Source organism: Emys orbicularis, chromosome 2 (genome assembly GCF_028017835.1).
Source record: "Emys orbicularis isolate rEmyOrb1 chromosome 2, rEmyOrb1.hap1, whole genome shotgun sequence".
In the NCBI taxonomy this organism is placed as follows: domain Eukaryota; kingdom Metazoa; phylum Chordata; order Testudines; family Emydidae; genus Emys; species Emys orbicularis.
The window spans coordinates 254,651,449-254,673,341 of record NC_088684.1 but is presented as its reverse complement, the minus strand read 5'-3'; the positions used below and the strand labels follow the sequence as shown (position 1 = coordinate 254,673,341).

The 21,893-nt window shown below is 37.3% G+C and overlaps 1 protein-coding gene across 1 annotated transcript in view; it reads left to right on the top strand.

Annotated features, from left to right (window-relative positions):
- Positions 1-21,893, top strand: part of CFAP69 (cilia and flagella associated protein 69) — a 40,754-nt gene that overhangs the window by 3,183 nt on the left and 15,678 nt on the right. Inside the window, exons 3-17 of the mRNA XM_065399518.1 lie at positions 1,059-1,124; positions 2,020-2,129; positions 4,121-4,197; positions 5,534-5,632; positions 7,575-7,724; positions 7,843-8,020; positions 8,726-8,849; positions 9,750-9,798; positions 9,911-10,032; positions 11,222-11,438; positions 15,803-15,967; positions 18,184-18,302; positions 18,755-18,873; positions 20,538-20,619; positions 21,225-21,417. Coding sequence (XP_065255590.1) covers positions 1,059-1,124; positions 2,020-2,129; positions 4,121-4,197; positions 5,534-5,632; positions 7,575-7,724; positions 7,843-8,020; positions 8,726-8,849; positions 9,750-9,798; positions 9,911-10,032; positions 11,222-11,438; positions 15,803-15,967; positions 18,184-18,302; positions 18,755-18,873; positions 20,538-20,619; positions 21,225-21,417 — 1,870 coding nt within the window. The remainder of the gene's footprint in view (positions 1-1,058; positions 1,125-2,019; positions 2,130-4,120; positions 4,198-5,533; positions 5,633-7,574; positions 7,725-7,842; positions 8,021-8,725; positions 8,850-9,749; positions 9,799-9,910; positions 10,033-11,221; positions 11,439-15,802; positions 15,968-18,183; positions 18,303-18,754; positions 18,874-20,537; positions 20,620-21,224; positions 21,418-21,893) is intronic.

The window sequence follows — 21,893 nt, the reverse complement described above, 5'->3', positions numbered from 1 at the left end:
TGGCCAGTGACACCAGTCTCCATCATCACGTGTTAAATTTTCAAACAAGCTTTCTTCCACGCTGCCCCGTATGCTTTGGAGGCACTCTCCCTAAACATTTACAAAGCTACCTCATTATTCTCTTTCAAATCCCTTCTTAAAATTCTCCTTTGTATGATGCCCATCAAAAACTTGACAGTTGGTGTGTTGTGACTGCTGCCTATCGTACTGACCAATATTGTCTCGTTTCCTTGTACTCTTCCATCTGTCTGTCTGTTTCCACCGGTTGTCTCTTGTCTTAGATTGTAAGCTCTTTGGTGCAAGATCATCTTTTTGTTCTGTTTGTGTGCAGTATCTAGCACATTGGGGGCCCTGATGCATGACTGGGGCTTCTAGGTACTATCACAGTACAAATAATGAATAATAATTAATAATTGTTTAAAAGGGATGGAATGGCCTCAGTGGGGAGGAGAGAATACGTTTCTGGGGCTTCACGTGTAAGGAGTGAGAATATATTCAGAGTCCGAAACAGAAGTTGCCAGTGAAGGCAGACAAAGAACAGGCTGATGCATACACTACTTAATGTGGCATTAGACATTTTCATAACAACAATTTTTGATGCCTCAGATATAATACAACATTTCTGAATAAATCTATCCTGTGTCAATGCATCTTTAATTACATCAGTATGCCTAATTTTAAAATCAAAATGCCATGCCATACCATACTTTCATACAGGCACTATACCTATAGTGATGGCATACTGCTTCACTTATCAGACAACCCTATAGTGCTGTCAGATGCTTTAATCCAGTGAGCCCACATGTTCAACCAAAATATCCATTACTAAAAGACTCTGCAAGATTATAGGAATGTGGTCTGTGCATTTAAAAATATATAGTTAGATCAAGAAACTAATCCTGCTGCTGAACACTTTCAGAATTTCATAGTATCTTGTGACTTTTTAATCTATTTTTCCACTTGCACTTGTACTCAAAAGGGAACAGAACAAGATCATTTAAGGTTTTAAAGGCACACTGCAATTTAAAGTTAAGGGTTTTTTTTCTTTTCTTTTTAAGAATGATGAGGAGGAAAGACAGCTAGAAACTCTCAAGAAAGTGATGAAGCAGTATGAGACTGGGCTTGTATCCTTTTTTTTTCTCCTCCACGGAAACTACAGTTCAAATAAGATGTGGTATTTTATATTTTTTTAATATTTTTGACTTTTCAGCAAAGTGGCTTATCATCGGCTACATTTCACAGAGATGTATAGCTTTCCCTGATAGCAGCAGTGGTTCACTCATAATTTAATCACTGGCTTAGAGAAGGCCTTCTATGCACACTTATCATTGCTAGGGTTGCTTGGATAAGAAATATTCTTTGGATGCTTGGGGCTACCTGCTTCAAAATAGAATAGAAAAATCTCTGTAAGCAATAACATAGAAAAATGTAGATAAAAGGCTATACAAACCTAAATGTAATTTCAGCTTTTACAACTCAGCACAGATGTGGTTTCTAAGTGCTATATTGATTAATACTTAAGAAATGCAGATAAGAATAACAATGACTAGTGGGCATAAGGTGACATTTAAATAAAACCAAACCCAGATTAATTAGCTGGACACTTTTTTTTATATAAACAGTACCAGTCGTATGTAACAAATTTCTAGAAATGACAGGTGAGACTAGGTATAAAGATTACCTCACAAATGTGTATTTGGTTCACATTTTCAAACTTGAATGCCTAAAGTTAGGCATATAAACCCATATTTAGGCATACTTTTCAGTGGTGTTTAGTGCCCACAACTCCCATTGATCTCACTGGGTAAGAAAGCTCAGGTGCTTCACACATTTGAAAATCAGGCCACTTATAGTTAGGGATTTATGTGCCTAATTTTTAGTTATCCAAATCTGACCGTGTTGGACTAAAGTATTTCTTTCTGAAAATAAAGTATATTACAAGAAATAAGTTCTTTTTTTTTTTTTCTCATTCTCAGGAGTTCTAACAGTCTAATTTCCTTAATTATTGAACATTAAAAGCCTCTTAAGGATTTAGCACAAATATTTAAAATTCTTAACCTATGTGCAGAAAAAATTCAGGACCAAGAGGCTTTCATAGAGCCTACATGTGAAATTCTTAAATTATGCAGGTAAGTACATCAGTCTTTAGTAATAAATAGCACTGAGGACTTATATAAGTGCTATACAAATGTTAAGTGATTTTTACAACACCCCTGTGAGATGAGTAGGCATACACTGGTTCCCCTTCTTTCCCTTTTATAAACTGATTTTCTTTGTGTATGATTGCTGTAGACACAAAAAGACTGTTTTTAGTAGTTCAGTGACTATAGAACTACCTAGTGCTGCACTCAGGACTGTATTATAATTAACCCCTGGATACCAGAAAGCAGGATTCCCACAGGTGTCTCATTGCCTGCAGTAGGGTGTTCTGGGACTATTGCCCCCCAAGAGATTAAACAATAAATCTTGTTAAGGTGTATTTTGTTGTTTCAAAATGTTCTCCTGGTGAGTTAAAAACCTGAGATGAAGCGAAGGGACCTTAATAACTTTAGGTAAGCTTTATGAAGTGATAAACTTTAGGTCAATTTATTGGGGAGGGGGTGGAATACAAAAACAATTTAAGGGTTTTGTTTTAATTTTATCGATTTTAATCTACTTTAGAATTTAACGTTTAATTGTGAGGGCTTTTTAACATCTTCATTGCCATACTACTCTACATTATTTTCAAATCAGAATAAAGTGTCATTCATTTTATGTTTGTCCGTACTTTCCTTTTGGTTTGAAAATTGCAGCCATAATAATGATTATACAGAAGACTTCCCCTTAACTTTTTTGATCGCTCATTTTCAGCTGATAAATACAGCAGTGATACAACATTGCAACTGAACTTCTTACTTCTCTGAGCATAATTAATTGTGCTGCTTTGCTGCCCCACGGTGGTTAATGAGAGAATACATCATGAAGTTTTCAAGTTTCTTCTGTGTATGGCAGCAACATGACAAACTTTGCAGTGAAGGTGTAAGGTCCATACAGAATTGTATCAGTTCAAGTGAGAAGTACATTTTCACCTATTGTAGAGTTCAGAAATAATACTAGTTTCTGCAGTGAATGTATGCATATGGCTTTGGACCCCAGTTCTTTGCTTTAATTTTTGTCTGATAGGGATGTTTCCACACTTCAGTGCTTTTACAGGTGAGAAGGAGAAGCCAATAATTAGAGTAGGTGTTACTTGGAAGTTCCTTTTAGCAGCTGGTCCTGTCATTCCTACAGTTTTCCACTCTTCCACCACTACCTTTATTTTTTTGCTTATCTTGCTCACACTTCTTTCTTTCTCACCGTTTCTGTCTCCTTCTCCCCATTTGTCCCATTATTTTCTCTCTCCCTTCTTTTCTTCTGGCTCTGCTGCTGATACCAACAGGGGATCTTTCCCTTTCCTAACCCCTCTCCAGAAAACCTACAGCAAAGCTGTGCATGCACTACACTATGTTGTGAACGGAGCATAACATCTGAATATTTAATTGAATATGAGGGCAATTTTAGAGCATGTATTTATTACATAAACTCTGTGCTCATGGTATCTGAGTGAATTTATCTGAACAATACCCCAGTTTAAAGAGATAATTTGACTCCAAGTAGCCTAAATACAACGAATAGTTCTATTTTTCCATATTGCTAGCTGTCCTGCCTAGGGATCGGTTCCTTTTTCCCCCATGTGTGGTGAGCATGTCTATTCATAGCCTGCCTCTGGCATATGACTGATGTCACCCCAGTTACTGAGCTTAATCTACCATACTTAAATGACATCTGTTTGCTGGGATTATTTCCTGGTTTACCAAATATGAATTACTACAATGATACCTGTAGGCATTTACTTCTACCAGCCAAAAAATTAGTTGCTAGATCATGAAAGTAAACATTTTGTTCTGGGATCAGTGTCTGCAAAGAATATACTTGAGGACAGTTTTTCCAAGACATCTTCAAGGAATTTCATAGGATAGAACATAAGATATTGATTTTTCTATCAGATGTTGGCACCAACATGAACATGTTTTGATTAATCTGTTTTTTTCTGCTGTGTTCTAAGGATAGTTATAATAACTTGCTTGTTCAATTTTTGCAGGTTACCGTTTTTAAAGAGGAAATTATCTGATGAAGTAAACTACACACCAGTTACTTTAGAATCAATTGCACAATTGGGTAAGTTAAATTGCTGTGCTGCAATGCCCTCCAGGATAATAACAAGAACCACAATTATCTTCTCAGTTGTAGCTTAGAATTTATATGATTTTTGTTACCGTACATATAATTACAAGTTCTTGCTACCTCCTGAGTCAGTCAACATTCTGAATTTCCCAGCATTCAGAAGCATTTCTACTTTGCTATGAACTTCATCTGTGCAGCTGTCAGAATATTGGAGAATCCTAATTGGCTGATTAGCCAATGAGGTTTCTTTCTGCCTAGTGAGAGAGGCTACCCACCAGAGTTAGCCCAGGAGAGCTCAAGAAATAAACCAGTATTACTCCTGTAGCCTGATCCACTGGCTGATTTCATTTTGCTTTGAGAATCTTAACTATTATACTTGAGTTTTCAAAGAACACCACCACCACAAGCTCTGTGGGTCAAGAGAGCATGGGGTCTTGACTATCCAATAGCGACGGGAATGAGAAGACGAATAGCAGGTCAGCAAGTGGGAAGACTTGAGCAATAGAGAGGTGGAGCAAAAGGCCGTGTGTGACAGGTCAAACAAAAAGGAATATCCTTGGAATCTGGGAACAGAAAGTTCTCCTGCCTGGAGGTCTTTATTTTCATCTGTCCAAAGAGATAGCAAAATAGACCCACAGTCTCTGTTTCAGACCCTCTTTGGTGGTGTCTGCCCCAAAACTTATTACAAAGTGAAGGATTACAAAATTAAAAGAGAAAGCAAGTCAGTTTAATTGGGCATGCTCCCCAAGAGAGACTATCTCCACAGCATGGCTCTCTCCAATTCTCTCCCTATTTTGTTGAAAAGGTATTTTTTATATGTTCCCCTTATATGCCATTGTGCCTCACCAGACGCTAGGATTACTAATATAGCAACCATGCTGTCAGCTGCGGTATTAGTAATCCTGCTTTCTTTGTTCTGAGGAAACTGTCTGGAACCATTGAGTTGGCCTAATCCCTCACCACTCTGGAGAGGGCGGAGTTCCAGCCCACCTTACTCAGGGAACTCCAGACTCAGGCTGTAAAACAAAGGGCAACAGAATAGGCTTCTTTATAAACCTCAGGCCATTTTCCCAAAACCACTTCCTTCCCCTCTGTGGCAGTGAATCCTGTCTCTCAGGTATTTATAGTCAAACCTGGGATAAGTTAATACCGGCCCAACATGGTTACCCTCATAAGGAGTGAACACAAATATATACAGGGTGTAAACAATAAGAAGGAACACACATTACTCAGTGTAGTACAAGGGAATATAAGTAGGAGGAATCATGACATTTTTTAAACTATTCTATCTTGTGAAAATTGCAAATCAGAATTTGTCTGTTTCTTACAGGTTACTTGATGAGGGTGCCAAGCTCTCAAGTGAGGATACAAATCTGTAAGTGTATCATTAGCTTTTACCATCCAGAGCCACCAAACAAACAGCTTGCAGGTAAAATACACAATTTTAAAGTTTTGCAAGAATGAAACAATGAAATGTATGTGATCTGTCTTCTACTCTGAAATGGCTCTTTGCACTCAGCTCTGACTGCAGTTAAGAATTTTTATTTGCGCAGATAAATAAGTGCCATAATTACCTTAATTAAATAGACCGCATTGGAGAATGTGCAATTAATATAATCTTCAATAGGAATGTATATATTGTCATTTAAAATATTAAAAATTAAATTATCCATGTGTATGCATTGAATGTATCTGTCTAATCTGGCAATATATGCAAAATTAATTTAGTTAGACTGTTTATTATAACATTTTGGGGGGCTAGGGTGAAACAGTACAAATGATTGTGGGGAGAGCCACAAGGATTCTGAAACATGGAGGATACAGGAAAAAGGAGTGGATGGTTTTGGGGCTGGAAGTGGGAAAAAATATAGAATTCTTGGTTTGGCCATATAACCTCTAGAGCAGAAGCATTGTCTCCTCTTCCTGGGTTTTATGATTTAGGAAGCTTACAGCAACTGGCCATTTCCTTGCCATGTGGGGACCTCGGACACTGGTACCCCTTAATCCTCTACCAGTGCCACATAATAGTCTAGTCTCCTGTGGGCTTTAATACTTAGGTCTAATTATGGTTGTTGGGTTTGGTGCATGGGTGCTGGGTGGTACAGGTGGCCTGTGATTGATATATAGGAGGTTGAACTGGATTATCAGATGGTCCCACATGGCCTTTGACTCTGTGACTTTGGTCGCAGGCTAACGTGGCTTCTGTGGCCTGCAAAGCTCAGGTTGGTGCTCTCACTCCAATTACAGGAATCTGGAAATGTCAAAGCAATCTGTTTTTAGTTTTTAAAAGTATTACTCCAAATTCTGCAAACACGTTTAACTTTACATAATTGAGTAGTTCCATTTACTTCAATAAGTGTTGAAGTTCTTGGAGTTTTTGCCTTTCCTTTAGACTGGGGTTTAAATTGAGGTATGATCCTGTAAGGTGCTGAGCACTCTGGCAAAGCAGCAAAAGGATCAAAGCACATGCTTAACCCTGCTGAAGTAAATGGAGCTACTCACGAGAGTGTTGACGCTTTGCTGGATCATGGCCAGAGTGCTCAATACTTAACAGGATTGAGCCCTTGGTCATTCACAGCAGACAAGACATTGCCGGCAAATCTGCTAATGGAAGAGGTCATCATTGCAAGTGGTTCCTCTGCCAAATGAGGAAATGAAGGGATGTGTTTGACTAGTACTAAATAAGGGGAATTTTTACAAGAATCTCGTCTTTTAAAAAAAACAAAAATGGGCCTTTTCTCTAAAATATCATTTGTCTTTTAAAAATTGCTCAAACTTAACTTTCTGTTACCTGATAAGGTGGAACATAAGAATGTGAACTGCTCATCTCAATACTTCTGTCCCCATCTACACTACAAAAAGAACCACAGTAGTGGTTTCTGTATGCATGGGCAAAGGAAAAAACACATGTTGGCAATTCAAATTTAGTCAACGTGACCTTGAGGAGTCATGTTAAGCAATGGGATTTAGTCATGCTGACTGATAAACAGATATGCTAATCATGAGCGGCAGCATGGTCCAGAGAATTAGGGCAGTGGACTGGGACTCAGGAGACTTGGGTTCTGTTCCATGTCTGCCACTGATTTTTTGTGTGACCTAGAGCAAGTCACATCACTGTTCTGTGCCTCTGTTTCCTCTCACACCATGTGTCTGCTAGACTGCTAACTCTTCAAGCTAGGAACCAACTCTTACTATATGTTTGTATAGCACCTAACACAATGAGGTCTTGATCTTGGTTAAAAGTTTCACTTTAGATAATTATCATTAAAATTACTGTAATTCACATTTCATCCATTTTTTGAAGAAAGCTAAATATTATATGTGATTATGCTTGTCTAAATAGTTATAACTCTCAACTATTGTACATACAGGTTTACACTCTACGAGTGCAAACTATAAGATACAGATGGCTGAATTGGGAGGTTTAGCAGAAACCCTAGTTTTGTCTCTAGCATTGGTTGAAAATCAACTTGCTGAGAAGTTATGGGTACTTAAAGCCCTACAGCATCTCTCCACATCTGGTTAGTATAGGATATTTTTTTAACAATCTCGTTATCTCAGATATGCTTTTCTTTATATACACCTAAAACAATTTACCAACCTGCAGGGAGTTGATTATTCAGACTTTCTTAATTCCAGGAGTAAATTGTAAACTTATGATGAAAGCCCAAGCAGCCAGCAGAATCTGTTCTCATCTAAATGATGCCGATCCCTCTGGACAGCTACTGTTCCGTTCATCAGAAATCCTATGGAACTTATTAGAAAACATGTCAAAGGAAGAAATTGTTAATCAGCTCAGTAACTTGGAATGTATATAGTAAGTACAATCAAACATTATGTAAACTAGTATTGCAATTTTGGAGCAATCTGTGTAGTTTTAAAATAATATGTTGCTGGATTTTGGCATTTTGTTTGATACATGCTGAGAGACGAGACAAGAGGAATTCGGGTTATGCAGTTTAGCAGTAATTATTATGGGCCTGATCCTGCAGAAGGAAAGGACTGCAGAATCAGGCCTTAAATCAATGCAGTTCATTACTTTTTTTTTTTTTTTTAGCATTTCAGTATTATAAAATTAGTAGTAAATGATATGTTATAAAATACAAGACTGAGAACCAGATCCTCAACTACATTGCTCCATTAGTCAATGGAGTTGTGTTGACGTTCACTGAGGATTTGCCCTTCTGTTTTTAAAGGAAATATTTTAATCAGACAGCACGATGCAGTTAAGCATACCTTTGCTTGAGTAAATAGACATCTCTTTATAAATTCAATTTAACACCTGTAAAACAAAGATTTGTGTCTAATTGTGCCTATTATAGCAGTTGATGCTTAAATTAGATACACAGTGGTACATATAAAATATCAATTTTGAAAAACCTTGGGAAGTTGTGGTGCTTGCAACTGCACACTAATCTAGACTGAAAAGTCTGACGTAGCAATGGGATTCATGTACTCAGGAGCTGCACATAAATAGAATACGAAAAGGAATATAAAACTCTGACTTTCATTTTCTTCTAAGTGCTTTGAAGGAAGTGTTTGTGAACTTACTCATGCATGGTTTCCGTCACTATGATCGCCAGCTAAGAAACGACCTCTTAGTAATAGCCACACTCATAGCTGAAAACCCTGGAGCACCAATGATTGTGAGTATTCATATTTTTGAGCCTTATAGGCTGGTGACATATTAACTACCCTGTTCTGTATGCACTGGATATAGTCCAAAGTTACCACTTTCTTGGGATTTGTTGTATTGTTAAATTCAGCCTATTCTTTCTCCCATTTCTGGCTGTTCAGGGCTTTCCTTCCAGGAAGACTCTGTTTCTTTCTGTAGTTCCCTATGCCTCAGAGACACTCAAACCCTTAACACTGTTAGCTCCTGCCCAATAACATAAAGATGATTTGATAGTGAGAAAACAAAAATAACTGCAAAGCTTAACAGAAGGGTCCTGTTACAGGGAGCCTTATGTTTAAAACTGTACTCATTGTTTGGAAAATCTAAGGAGTAAGTTTATTACAGTAAGTTGCCTAAGAAGTGTGTGTTTACTTCGTTACCCACATCTTCTGGAATATTTCATAGCTTTTACGAGAGAGCTCTACGGTTCCTTGTTTTAAATAAGCTAATATTCTTTTACTCTCTGTTTCATAGTTTTAGATTTAGAATTCTAAATAGTCATGACATAATGAATAATTCGTCAAATTCCTGATTACATGAATCAGCTGGATGTTGTTTAGAGGCCTGGTCAGGCATGTTCTCCTTTTATGGAATTCATCTTTGCTTGAATAAGAGTTTCACATTAAGTTTCACACTTGAATAAGAGTTTCACACTTGCTGGATAGCCCTTATAATTTGGAATTTAATTCACACTTCCTGTTTTCCCAGTAGCCATTTTAGAATGTCCATTGCACTTTTACAGTAGCTTATTTCATGTCTGAAGTTTTCAGGGCCCAGATCCTCAAAGGTATTTATGTGCCTAACTGACATTGATGTCAATGAAATTATGAGCTATGATTTAATTAAAGCATTTATTTTGTATGTCTGCTAGGAAAGTGGATTTACTAAGCAGTTAATACTATTAGCAACGTTTAGTGAAGGTAAGATGTCTTATTATTGCACATGTGAAATATAAGTGCTTCTTTCCTAATTATCATCTTTTGAATTTCTTGTTTAGCTTTAGTTGTAATTTGGCTATAATTTCCTTCCCAGTTAAAAGCCATAATCCTTTGGTAAAAGGTTTTAAGCTTACCTACAGTTATGAAGACTTTGAGCTGAAAAAATTGCTGTTTAACATGGTTGCAGTCTTAGCGAAAGATCTGTGTTCAGTACAGGTAAGTTGTACCCAAATTGGTTGTGTAAATAAATGAGGGTTATACTGATCATAGCAATATCCTTTACTATCCATGTCCATATGCTCTTCTGTAGGTGAATAATTAATAATCTTATGCCAGTACTTAGCCTCAGACCTCGTGCTGATGCTATACTGCAATATAAGGTGTCTATTTTTAGAGGTTTTGCAAATCTAGTCCAACACTAAAATAATTACCCATTCTGAAAAGCGAATGCTGAACATGATTCAAATGCAGATGTAGACTAGGACAAGCCAAGTTCATCACTGTTTCAGAAACCATGTTTACTGAATTGATGCAGAATATGAAAAGTATGTGTCTTCACTGAACTATATTCAGCACTAGTTTCACTGTACCTGCTCCCATTGCCAACCGTGGGTAATTTTCCTAGTACAGACCAGTCCTGTCCTGGGCATTTTCTCCCTATTTCTGCAAATTTTGACAACCTGAAGGAGCCACTGGGCAGTGAGTCAGTGAAACTGATCAGAGGCTTGCTGAGTGCCTATAGTAGCCAAGAAGTACCATCAGTCAAGCTTGTCATTAGTTGCTACTCTGTCTTCCCACCACACACCTGTCTTTGAGCCTTTTATATCAGCATTACACCATACCACTACCATCACCAGCAACAGTCAAAACATCCCTGACACCCCATCAAACTTGTGATGTAGATCCGCCTACCCTCATAATGACTTCAATTTTATAATTATTATTATTGGTTGTATTATTGTAGCAGCTTGAGGTCCTGGTCCATAAGTGGGACTCCTTTGTGCTAGGGGCTGTACAAACAAAGACCCAAAAGCGGTGCCTGCCCCTATGATTATTTATACCAGATGAGGATGTGGCCCAACGGCTTTATCCAAGAGACTAATTTAAAAAAAAAAAAAAAAACAGTGTGGTGTTAATCACTGAATTAGAACAAACTCACTGAGGGCTTGATCCACTGACCATTGATACGAGGTGATGGTAAAGTGGCTATTTATCATGCCCAGAGAGAGTCTGTGTGTTGCCTAAACACTGAAGGGTACATTTGAAAAGTCTTAAGGAGGAAATTGCAAACAGTTGAGTTTAAAACTACTTTAAAAATTAGTTGACTCAGTCTCTTAGATTTTTTCATATTTACATGTGACATCTTTAAGCTATATCTATACCTATTTATCTTTTGAATCTGCAGCTGCTAAATGAGGGTAAAGTGGTGCTGGCTTTGTTTCATTATGTCAAACCAAATGAAAAGCCTGGTGTACATGACTGGTCTGCTGCCCAATATGAAGAATTACAGCTTCATGCAATTGCTACGTTAGCTTCAGTAGCTCCATTGTTAGTGGATGACTATATGACCTGTCAAGGGAATACTCGTCTCCTTATGTTTCTAGAATGGTGTGTGGGCCAAGGTGAGTTGACTTTAGACATCTATCTCAATTATATATCATGGCCCTGAAAATACAACACAACTATTAGACAGAAAAACTGTAAAACTGATGAATATGGAATACAATTTTCAAAAATAGTTCATGTAGGAAATGTATCAGTTTTCTCATCAGTTTTTGAAAAACATAAATAAATAGGAATGAACTCTCATACTGAAGAAAAATGCTCTACAGTTTTCTACACAGCAGCTCATCCAATGCACCTCATAGCTGGCCCACATTACTTTTTTTTTTTTTATTCCAGTTTTGGGTGTTTCCTGCACAGAAATAAGTAAATTTAATCAGATGAATATTTTATGGTACAGATAAATATTCACTTAATCTGGTAATCTCTGTCTTTCCTCTTTTTAAAGACACCATAATAGAGGCTCAACTTACTATGTTTTTTAATTTGGGGTATACATTTAAGAGAACCAAAAAAGTGCCACTGTGGCTAAACAACAAAATAAAAGAAGCATTGAGAGGCAAAAAGGCATCTTTTAAAAAGTGGATGTTAAATCCTAGTGAGGAAAATAGAAAGGAACATAAACTCTGGCAAGTGAAGTGTAAAAATATAATTAGAAAGGCCAAAAAAGAATTTGAAGAACAGCAACCAAAGACTCAAAAAAGTAACAGCAAAAAAAATTAAGTAAATCAGAAGCAGGAAACCTAAACAACCAGTGGGGCCACCAGACGATCAAGATGCTAAAGGAGAACTCAAGGACGATAAGGCCATTGCGGAGAAATTAAATGAATTCTTTGCATCAGTCTTCACAGCTGAGGATGTGAGGGAGATTCCTAAACCTGAGCCATTCTTTTTAGGTGACAAATCTGAGGAACTGTCCCAGATTGAGGTGGTGTTAGAGGAGGTTTTGGAACAAATAGATAAACAGAAATAAGTCACCAGGACCAGATGGTATTAACTCAAGAGTTCTGAAGGAACTCAAATGTGAAATTGCAGAACTACTAACTGTAGTCTGTAAGTTATCATTTAAATGAGCTTCTGTACCAAATGACTGGAGGATAGCTAATATGATGCCAATTTTAAAAAAGATCTCCAGAGGTGATCCCGGCAATTACAGGCCGGTAAGCCCGACTTCAGTACCGGGCAAACTGGTTGAAACTATAGTAAATAACAAAATTGTCAGACACATAGATGAACTTAATTTGTTGGAAAAGAGTCAACATGGTTTTTGTAAAGGGAAATCATGCCTCACCAATCTACTAGAATTCTTTGAGGGAGGTCAACAAGCATGTGGACAAGGGGAAACCAGTGCATATAGTGTACTTAGATTTTCAGAAAGCCTTTGACAAGGTCCCTCACCAAAGGTTCTTAAGCAAAGTAAGCTGTCATGGGATAAGAGGGAAGGTCCTCTCAGGGATTGGCAACTGGTTAAAAGATAGGAAACAAAGGGTAGCAATAAATGGTCAGTTTTCAGAATGGAGAGAGGTAAATAGTGGTGTCCCCTAGGGGTCTATACTGAGCCAAGTGCTGTTCAACGTATTCATAAATGATCTGGAAAAAGGGATAAACAGTGAGGTGGCAAAATTTGAAGATGCTACAAAACTACTCAAAATAGTTAAATCCAAAGCAGACTGCAAAGAGCTACAAAGGGATCTCACAAAACTGGGTGACTGGGCAACAAAATGGCAGATGAAATTCAATATTGATAAATGCAAAGTAATGCACATTGGAAAACATTATCCCAACTATACGTATAAAACGATCGAGTCTAAATTAGCTGTTGCCACTCAAGAAAGAGATCTTGGAGTCATCCACTCAATGTGCAGCAGCAGTCAAAAAAAATTAACAGAATGTTGGGAATCATTAAGAAAGGGATAGATAAGACAGAAAATATAATATTGTCTCTATATAAATCCATGGTATGCCCACATGTTGAATATCGCATGCGGATGTGGTCACCCCATCTCAAAAAAGATATATTGGAATTGGAAAAGGTTCAGAAAAGGGCAACAAAAGTGATAAGGGGTATGGAATGGCTTCCGTATATGAGGAGAGATTAATAAGACTGGGACTTTTCAGCTTGGAAAAGAGACTGCTAAGGGGGAATATGATTGAGGTCTATAAAATCATGACTGGTGTGGAGAAAGTTAATACAGAAGTGTTATTTACTCCTCATAACACAAGAACTAGGGGTCACCAGATGAAATTAATAGGCAGCAGGTTTAAAACAAAGGGAAGTATTTCTTCACACAATGCACAGTCAACCTGTGGAACTCTTTGCCAGAGGATGTTGTGAAGGCCAAGACTGTAACAGGGTTCAAAACAGAACTAGATAAATTCATGGAGGATAGGTCCATAAATGGCTATTAGCCAGGATGGGCAGGGATGGTGTCCCTGACCTCTGTTTGCCAGAAGCTGGGAATGGGAGACAGGGAATGGATCATTTGATTCCTGTTCTGTTCATTCTCTCTGGGGAACCTGGCATTGGCCACTGTCAGAAGACCGGATACTGGGCTAGATGGACCTTTGGTCTGACCCAGTATGGCTGTTCTTATGTGTTTGTGTTCTTTTACTTATCCTACTGTTATGCTCATACAAAGCACACGAGATTTTTTTTTTATAGGGGACAAGGCAACACGCCGCATTTATTGAGAATACAGCAATTAGCATATGCTTTTTAGTTACATACACATACAGTCCCGCCAGTTGATGTTACAGTTACCAGTCCAGAGTCTGGATTAATTTAGTGGCCAGCCAGATTGGTTGCAGAGGGGAGCCGGGCTCTGTCGGTTGCTGTTTGATGCTTTTGGAGCTGTTGGCAAGACAAACCCAAAGCCCCATGGCAAATCACCCTGTTTTTATAGGGTTTTTGTTGTTGTTGTTTTTTAATTGAAGTTTATGGATTTTGCTGTGTTAGTTTATGACCAGTTACTTTTTAGTGGGTGTTATTTTTTGCTGGCCTAAAACACCTTTGGGAGGGTTATTTTGTTTAGTTTTGATATAATTAATTATTTTGTGTTCTAAGGGTGCCAGCCTTTACCTCAGGGTTGTTAGTTTACCCCTTTTTAACCATGAATGTGCGCTGATGTTTTTTTGGCATTTTTAAGGGGGTTTTAGTTTTTTTTAGCTTGGGGGTTTTTTTGTTTTGGTTTTTTTTTTGGCCATTTGGCTTTAACAATGGCCTTTACACTTTTTTTTTTTTTTTCCCGATACATTATTTACATAAACAGTTTTTTACAGAGACCTTTAAAAGGTAACAAATAGCAGTGTTTTATGTTGAACAAGAAAGGCATTGTAAATTAGTCTTTACTAAATTTTGCACCTATTTTTTCCTACATTGGGGCCTAGGCTTTTGAATTTTTTTTAATTTAATTAACATAGACACAGACAAAATCCTGTCTGTTACTTGCAAGGCATGAATAAAAAGAAAATGGCTAATACTAGCATTCACTATTCTATTTATTTATTTTAATACCTTAAGTTTTACTATAAAACATACACTGTATATAGCCAAAACATAACCAATTATATAGCACAGTACCCATGGTACAACATAATTCCCCTTTTGACCCCTCAAAAACAATTTTTGAGTGGGTCATATTTTATATAATTGTTTTATAGCAACGTATTGGGAGGCAATTTGAGCTTGTGGTTGTAACTTAATAAACATTTTTTTTGTTTAACAGCACATACAAAACATTATAATTAGGCAAGTACAGGATAGTACCAATACAATTAACAATGGATGAAGCATAATTGACAATATGCCTTTGGAAGTGGGCGAACAGCCTGTAAAAACATCATACCAATGATATGCAGTGAGTTCTTTTTTAGAAGTAGGGATTTTAATTATATTTTTATTTGCATGTGTTATTTGGAGAATTTGTTTTTTACATTTTGGGGTGGTTTTTTTTTTTTCAAAAACTGAGTTATTTTTGCTTTTAGAATCAGATGATTAGCTAATTTCTGCCCATTTAAACCATCCTATTTATTTATTTTAATACCTTAATTTTTACTATAAAACATACACTGTATATAGCCAAAACATAACTGATTATATAGCACAGTACCCATGGTACAACACTATTGGAGCACAGATTCCACTGAAAAAAAAACTAATCAGTAACTTATTGAGATAACTAAATTGTTGAAATAATGAAAAATACTCATTAAAAACACATTTGTTATGATAATAAGTATAGTCATAAGTATTTTAAGATTTCTTATTAGAAAATTATTTTTAAGCACAAAGCCTTTGTAATAAGGGTTTAGTTACTTTGGTTTTGGTTTATTTGAAACCTGCAAAATAGCAGCTGAAAGCATAACTTTATTTTGAATCTACACTGAATTGCAAAAGCAGATGTTCATTTTGATTTATCCACAGATCCCTTCTTCGGTCAAGGTAACTGTTTCCATGGTGCAGGTGGTCGTGGCAACAAACTTGCACAGATGCGCTACAGTCTGAGAGTCCTGAGACCTGTGGTGTCCCTTTGTGACGAAGCTGTGAACCTCGATCTTTGTGATCAGGGAGCAATTAACCAACTGTTGGGTAAAGCACAATTTATGTTGTGATATTTATCCAATATATAGTGTGTTCTTCTGTTGAATATACTGTGTTTGGAATGTTGCACTTAAGTGTACAAACTGGGAATATTATGTTTTGTAACTTCCTATTTTTACCTTCTAGCACATAAAATTAGATGTGCTCCTTTTTTTATATTTATAATATTGATGTACAATCAACATTGTGCCAAGTGGTACAGGTACTAGTTCATAGATATTAACACTTGAGTGTCGTCATTAATTAACAGCTTTGACTCTTATCTGAGATACTTCCCTTTTTTCTCTTAAAAAAGGAATTAATCTCTTTCATGAAACATTTCTGTCAGAGCATGGTCTCTTGATCAGTAAGACATATCCAGATCCCTCCATGTTCTTGTGCTTTAGTTTTTAATACATGTCCCCGACTGCTGAAAAATTTCAATATGTGAGGGCACGATTGGGGGGGGAAAGTGAAAACAATGTAAAAATTCATTGATTTAATTTGTTTTAATGTTGTGACACTACAACACACACACAAAAATAGAATACTTCTGTAAAGCCAAGGGATATAATTTGTAAAGTGCAAGCTGTCTAATTATTATTATTATTATTCTGGTAGCACCTAGGGACCCCCGTTATGGACCAGGGCCCCATTGTGCTGGTACTGTACAAACACACAACACAAAGATTGCTCAAACCTGCTCTGGAGGGTGGAGAGAGAGTAGTTTATCATCCATCTTAATTCATTCTTTATCCTTTTTTGGTGAGAGTACTCACAAGGGTATGCAGACTCATAGGTCACTGAACAAGTATCCTATGATAACTTTTGACCAGAATTGACTGAACTGATCTGAATCCATGATTTAATAATAATATCTTTGTCTCATATAGCACTTTTTGTCAGTAAATCTCAAAGCACTTCACAGTTTAGGAGTGAAAGGTGTGGATCCCATTACTGTTTTGTATTCGCCGAACTCCCATATAATTTACATACATGATTATGGCCCTGATCCTTGTCTCCTGAAATCAATGGCAGAACTCCAGTTGACTTGGATAGGAGCAGGGTCAGAGACTGTGACCCTAATTCTCATTTACACTAAGATCATTTTAAAGCACTCTGGCAGAGAAAAGGGACCTTAAAATGAACAGAAATGTAACTCTCACTCATTTTCACTGTCAGAGTGGTGAAAAGGGGCCTTAGTGTAAACGCAGAATCAGTGCCTACACTTAAGTCTTTTATCTGATAAATGTTGTGCCAGGAGAATAAGGGAGAGAAATGCAGAGTAAAGCTGCTCTGCTTCTGTCCCACTCTGCACCTCAGACCACTTCTTAGTCCAATATATCATACCTGCTATAATGTACTATTTATTATTTTTAATTTGTGTCAATTGTGAAATCATGAATTGTTTAAAAAGTTCTTTTTGTTTTGTTTTGCTTTTTAAATAAAACTTCTAGGAGTGCAGCAGAACCAAAAATGGAGGAATCTAATGATGGCATGATGTGAAAGATAGGGAATGTCTTATAACAGAAATTCTATTTTGGAAAGAAATAAAGGGTTTAATGTCCTTCAATGAAAATCTGGTCCCACTGAAGTCAATGGAAAAACACCCATTCGTTGCAGTGAAGCCAGAATTTCACCCCTTATTTTGGATATCAAATTATGGAGCTTTAATTTATCCTGAAAGGGTACTTAAGTGGTCTTGTCTACTTGGTGAGTTATCTTGTGGCAAGCCAGGATGTGAATCTACAGCACACCAGCTTGCTGCACGCTAACTGGATATATGGATACTACTGCAGCACGGTGATAGTCCTGGAGTGCTGCTTAGTATTCTGCTGTCCGTACACTAAGCCGTACTCTGGGACTTTCACTGCTCTGTATCCACATGGCAAGTTAGTGCACAGCAAGCTGGTGTACAGTAGTTTGCTGTGTGGACAAGCCTGTAGTTCCACTGGCTTTAGTCTATGGGGGTCAAGGTTACACAATCTACTCCTTAATTTTCATTGTTAGCAACTAATTTTCATTCAAGAGTACTACAGGTTGTGTGAGGTTTTGTGAAGCTCAGTAGATAAATCTTGTATAGCACAGGTAGATTGTGTTAGACAATAGAGTACTTGCTTTGGAAAATTTTATTTTAAAAATATCAGCAAAGGTAGTAACTGGATATAATTAGGTTTTCTTTGTAAAACAGGACACTCATGTTTTTAATTCATCTGTCATTCCAGATATCTTAAAGCATATAACAAACAAATCTAAAGAAAAAGAAGATGCCATTGTACTGGAAATTCAAACTGATATATTACTTATCTTGTCTACTCTCTGTGAAAATGATCTTCATAGAAAGGTAATCCTACTGCATTATTCTGTGAGAAAAGTCAAAATATATTTTTATTTAAATTACACTGCCATTTTCTTCAAAGGTAAGTATCATTTGTAGTTCACCGCTCATGAATCAAAGGCTCTCTGACAACTAGTTTCAGTGATGTTGCATTTTACTTCCATCATCTTACTCATAGTCCTTTTGAGCAGTTGACTGAACCCTGCCATTACCATTTTGCATCATCTATATCAAGGGATGAAAATATGTTTGTTGGGGTGAAGAAATAGTGAGATTGGAAGGACTTTTAGAATCAAAAACTGAAAATCTATTTTAGCACTGACAGTATAAGGAAAAATTTCTCCTCTAGTTCATGAGGAAGAACTAATACAGATACAAGGAACGTGATTTAGTTTTTGTTTCTTTGAGATTTTGTGTGTATTTAGGAAAAATACAACTTTTGATTAATGTCTTAACAGGAACTGTTTGGCTGTGAAGGAGTGGATATACTTATTCCATTCATGAAGATGGATCCAAATAAGTTATATAGTGGATTAGGTCATAATCGACTCCTTTTTAGCACATTAGACAGTTTGTGGTAAGTGTGGAACTATTTTAACAACAGTAATTGTTAAAAGGAAGTCTTGTATTTTATGTTTGTAAGGTTGTTACTCTTCTCTAGACATGAAGACCTTTCTCTCATTTAAAGTGCTTAAATGTTCATTATACTATTTGACTAAATCATAATAATAAAAATATTTTTGTACACAATTCATACTAGATCTGGGGCTCAATCCTTCGTCCTAGTTTCACCCATAGCAGACAGAAAGATGCCCTAAAAGAGCAGCTTAAGATTTCTCCTGTGCCAGGAAAATTCTTGGATTGCACAAGCAATAGTTGACTCTAGGCCATCCACTTCCTCCTCCCACTCTTGACACAAGTGTCCTGTTGGGAGTAAGGAAGGGCCATTCCAAGGTGGGAGGTGGAGCACCTTGTGAACTCATCCTCAGTTGCCACACTGGGTACAAGTAGCATCTCTTGTACTGTGAGCTGTTTCTGCCCCCAGGCAACCCAGGATTGAGGTAGTAGAAAGGTGGCTTTGAGCTGTACTGAATGAAGATTGCATCACTGATATGCAAAGAAGTTCTTTAGGCACTGGTTTCAATCTTCAGATGATGCTGACCATGAACGTGGAGAAGCAAAAGTGTCTCTAAGGATATGTTCACACTGGCAAGTTTCTGCACTACAAGTTATACTACTTTTATTAAAACGCTGGAATTAAACCGCTGTTGCATGTCCACACTGTGCTCCGTGTGATGCTGGAGCTCATGCACATTAGCAGCTCTTGCAACAGCAAAGACAGCCGTGCATTGTGGTAGCTATCCCACTGTGCAACTGGCTGCAGGGTGCTTTGGGAAGGGTTTGCAATGCCTCATGGGGCAGGCACAATGTCACATGATGCAGGTTTCCCAATCCCATTGTTCCATGGGCATCCTACTACATCGCCAGCTGCTTTTCAACTGAAGTTTGGGGGACGGGGGAGAGTGTGTGTGTGTGTAGGGAGGGAGGGAGGCAGAGAGACTGTGTTTTGGGGGGCAGAGAGTGTGTCAGCATGCTGTCTTGTAAGTTCAGACAGAAACGGTACTTTGAAAGGGGAGGGGCGCATGTCTCCAGGGCATCCGAGTTCAAAACAATGAGCAGAGCGGTCACTTGAGGCATTATGGGACAGTTCAGGAGGCCAGTTACTGCACAGAAAGCAATCTAGTGTTTACACTGGCAATTGAGCGCTGGAGCCTCTGCGCAAATAGCCTTACGACCCTCGTCAAGGTGGGGTTTTTTTGCAGCACTGCAACTGAGGAGTTTCTGCACAAAAAGTGGCTTGGCAGTGTGTACACATCTGCAGTTTGAGCGCAAAAAGCTGCTTTACTGCACAGAAACTTGCCAGTGTAGACAAGCCCTTAGTCTCCCCTGGTCCTGAGGCTGGCTGGGGCCCAAATGAGGTTGCTCTAACCTACAACGGCAGAAACAAACCTTACCAAAAAAAAATTCTGAAATATACTTAAAATTAGTGGCTTCTTTAATCAATTTTTTAACAAGTATATTTATTTGTTCTGTTACAAGCAATGTAGAGTTAATATATGTAACCTTCCTATGATATATGATTTTTATGCAACACATTAAAGCAAATTATCTGCATGTTTACTAGGATATTGTATAGCGTGAAAGGTGTTATTTCTAACATGGAAGTTATTTCCATTTAAGGTGCTGTGTCATGGGATGTTACATAGCAGAGGATTATTTTCTCGAAAAAGAGGGCATTTTTCTCCTTCTGGATTTGTTGGCAGTAGGTATTATTATTAGAGAATAACACTAGTACTAAAACATAGAAAAATAGCAACTTTTTCCTTTTTGTTACTGCTCCTCCTGAGAGTATCACATCGGTGTACCCCAGAACAGTTAATTCACTCATTGTTAAGTACCTACACTCCAGGGTACATGCATATATCATACAAGTTTCTCCTTTTATCTTTGTTTTTTTTTTAAATATTTGTCGGTGTTAATTTCACTAAAATTTATATTTTAATGGATTCTTCTATTTATAGGCTATTCACTTAGGTCCTGATTCAGGAAAGCATTTAAGCACATGCTTAAGTCTCATTGAAATCAATAGGGATACACTTAAGCATGCCCTTAAGTGTCTTGATGAATTAGGGTCTTAAAAGGTACTTTATAGACACATGGCCAGCATTTTACTACTGGCAACCTAATGTACTCTCACAAAACTTGTGGGCCTTCCACATGCAAGTGTATGTGGAAGTTTTGTGAAAGTAATTTTGGTGACTAGTTTTGAACAGTTTGGTCCATAGGATTTCTCTGTTTTGGCTATGAAGATGGAATTTCTTTGTGTTCTAAACTACTTTCAACTCTTTTCCCTGGTCCTTGACAAAGTTAAAACAAAAGAACATATGCAACCTAATTCTTGGAATATTGGTTGAATTTTGTGACAATTCTAAAACTGCTTCTCACATCAACACCTGGAGAGGGAAAAAAGATCAGACTGCTGCTAGCCTTTTAATACATTTGTGGAAACAAGAGGAGTTGGAGCTGGGAGTCAAACATGATCAAGATGGAAGAATTGTTGGTAAGGGTTAGCAGACTTTAAACCATCTGTGTGCAGTTTCATTGAATAAAGTAGAAAATAAATTATTCTTCTAACAACTGAGTCCTTCAAATATAAATAAATTATAGTAAATCTCATTCCTATGTCAGTGCTTCTTCATCTGACCAACCTCAAAATGCCTACATATAAAGTTTTAATTTTGTTATACAGGTTTGCCACTAGGTGGCATTTGCTTCATTACCTGGCAAGAGAACTATCCTTAATATCCTCAACTGTCCATTCCTTTTTAACGATTGACAGTTGAACAGCTTCATTCTGCATCTGTATATCATCTGTGTCCTTAAGGAGAGTTCTATGTCATATTTCAAAGTTTACTTGAAAGTGGTTTTCCTCTAATGCTGAGAGCTTCCTGCAAATAACTTATACAGATATAAAATGTGAAATAGCAAGAAAGGGAAAGTTTTATTGCCACAAGAAGTTATCAGTATTAATCAGCA